This window comes from Halyomorpha halys, unplaced genomic scaffold (genome assembly GCF_000696795.3).
Source record: "Halyomorpha halys isolate HHAL.00 unplaced genomic scaffold, Hhal_1.1 Scaffold1162.1, whole genome shotgun sequence".
In the NCBI taxonomy this organism is placed as follows: Eukaryota; Metazoa; Arthropoda; class Insecta; order Hemiptera; family Pentatomidae; genus Halyomorpha; species Halyomorpha halys.
In genome coordinates this window covers 63,120-65,822 of record NW_027112958.1, presented here as the reverse complement: position 1 = coordinate 65,822, position 2,703 = coordinate 63,120, and the positions used below count along the sequence as shown (strand labels likewise).

The 2,703-nt window shown below is 27.2% G+C and overlaps 1 protein-coding gene across 1 annotated transcript in view; it reads left to right on the top strand.

Moving 5' to 3' along the window:
* The window catches only part of LOC106688604 (scavenger receptor class B member 1), a 96,260-nt gene that overhangs the window by 91,328 nt on the left and 2,229 nt on the right, over nt 1-2,703 (top strand). The window contains exons 9-10 of the mRNA XM_067050621.1: nt 1,383-1,666; nt 1,746-1,864. Coding sequence (XP_066906722.1) covers nt 1,383-1,666; nt 1,746-1,864 — 403 coding nt within the window. The remainder of the gene's footprint in view (nt 1-1,382; nt 1,667-1,745; nt 1,865-2,703) is intronic.

Here is a 2,703-nt window from a genome sequence, read left to right as displayed (position 1 = left end):
TATTTTCTTTTATAATTATAAACACTTTGACTGAATTAATTCTATATTATATAAAAAACCACATAAAAACTAAAACGCCAATTTATTTATAATATCCATATAATGTGTGCCTAAAGTTTTTGTATCAGTTATATAATTTATTGCTTTGTCAATGTTTTTTTTAATATGTACTGATTCAATTATTTTTCTATTCCTACTATTCTTGACTATATCTAAAATTTCTGGATTATTTAAATTAAATTGATGTTTATATTTAATAGTATGTTGTGCCAATGCTGTAGTTTTGATATTTTTTATATTTTTACAATTGGTTTTATGTTGGTCAATTCTTGTTTTTAATTTAGATGTTTCACCTATATATAAACCTCCACAATTCTGGCAATTTACTTTATAAACAACATTTAATTTATCTTTAAAGTCAACTTTGTCTTTCATATTATCCAGATAATTACCAAATTTATTATTATTATATAATCCAAACTTCAAATTATGTTCATATTCTATAAATTTCCTTTTGATTTTATCTGTTGTTGATGATATGAAATAAATTATTGTGTTTTAATAATGAAGAATTGTGTCATTCACTAAATCTAGTTTTATTTTATTCTATTATTTCATTTTTGTATTTTTTTTTTACTTATTTTTTTTTTTACTTATTTATTTTTTTTATTTTTTATTTTAGTATGTATGAGATCATTTATCACTATTACCTATTGCCCACAACTGCGTGGCAGATTGTAATATCTATAAAAAAAAAAATAAAAAAAAATTCTTTCTTAACGGAAACATCCCTACAAAGAGCGAAATCATATTTTCTTTGGATGTCCGTTATACAAGTTTCAGTGTATATCCACCAAAAAAGCAGAACATAATTATAATTCTTTATTACATCCAATATGGTTCGACCAGATGACATCTACCTGCCAGTGCCAAAATGACACATAAAAATAATAAACATAACTGAAATGTAAATATTACAGTTTTGACTATTAGGGCGTTGTAGAGGCAATACAATTTTTAAGCTAGTCCAATATGAATAATATCAAGTGATACAACTAATAATTTAATTAACAACTACTAAAATGAAGATTAAGTAAAAAACAAAACAAAAAAAAATAAAATAAATAATAATAAAAATAACTGAAAGGATTTTGAATTGAATAATAATTTATTGAATAATAAAGTTGCAAATTTACAATTAGTGAATTAATATAATAATGAGAATAAAATAAGACAATACAGAATATGATAAAAATAAGGATCCAATAATATCTATTACTAAGCACATACATAGATTTCTAATTCTAATTGTAATATGATAAATAAATTATATTAAACCAAACTTATTCAGTCTTAATATTTAAATTTGTTTTTATTTACAGGAACAATCATTGCAACAGAGTAGAGGGAACGCTGGAGGGTTATCTGTTTCCAAACAATATCCAGAAGAACCAGACATTCACGATTTACAGAAGAGCCTTCTGCAGACCCCTCAAGATCGAGTACGACAGGTCGGGTGTCAGCCGGACCGGTTATCCGATCTACATTTACAAGTTCGCAAAAAACCTTTTAGACCCGGCGAACCCAGATAACGCGTGTTATTGCAAAAATAAACAAGAGACTTGTCTCCCGTTAGGTTTGTCCGATTTGTCACCATGCTACTACAGTAAGTAGAATACAAAGTATTGGAATCGTTCTCATTATTAAGCGAATGTCACAGCCTTAATACTGTTACTTGTGTTTAGACTTTCCAGTAGCCATATCTTTACCCCACTTCCTGAACGGGAACAAATCTCTGCATGAAGCGGTTGATGGGATTTTACCGGACTTCAAGAAGCATAGTTCATCTGTTGGAATACAAGCAGTAAGAGTCATTTTTTAAAATTATTTCATAAATTTTAAAATTTCAATAACATGTAATACTTTAAAACATTCATAGCCCCTTAGAATGATGCATATTCCCACCCCACTTGTTTTTTTTTTCTTTTTCTTTTCAGTATGATTTGATTTTAATCAATCCGTCCCTAAAAAACCCAGAATTTTCACTTCTTTTTAAATATGAATAAAAGTATACAAGATTACAGAAATGTTATCTATTTGTAAAACATGATTTTTATGGGAGCGGGTGGCTCAGTGGTATGGCACTGTTCTACTAACTCCAAGGACCCCCGGGTTCGAATTCGGGTGTGGCTGATAATTATTTTCTGTTTCACTGGAGCTGTGATCCTGTGGGCTTAGGAAAATCACCTAAAATAGATGAAAATTTATATAAAATGAACAAAGTAAATAAAGTAAAAAATTATTTAATTAATTTCATTTTTTAAAATTTATTTTATTCATTTTTACATAGATGCTCACATATTTATATCTTTTTAGCCATGCCTTAGTTAATTTTTTTTTATCTATTCTCTCACTTTTTTACATTATTTTGGTTGTTTGTATTTTTTTTTACCCTAATGAAGCCTTGCGAAGTGGAGCGAAACGTTGGCTCATGAGACAAATAGTTTGATTACTGTTTTTTAACGCACCCAGACCACATAAAATATGTAAAAATCTATATAAAAATAAACAAAGTGAATAATGAATGAATGATTGTTGCTTAAAGGCGTAAAACCCTCTGGTCATCAATGCCTATGGCATGATAAAAGTAAAAAAAAAAAATTAAATAAATAAAAAATATAAAAATAAAAAAAAAAAATAATA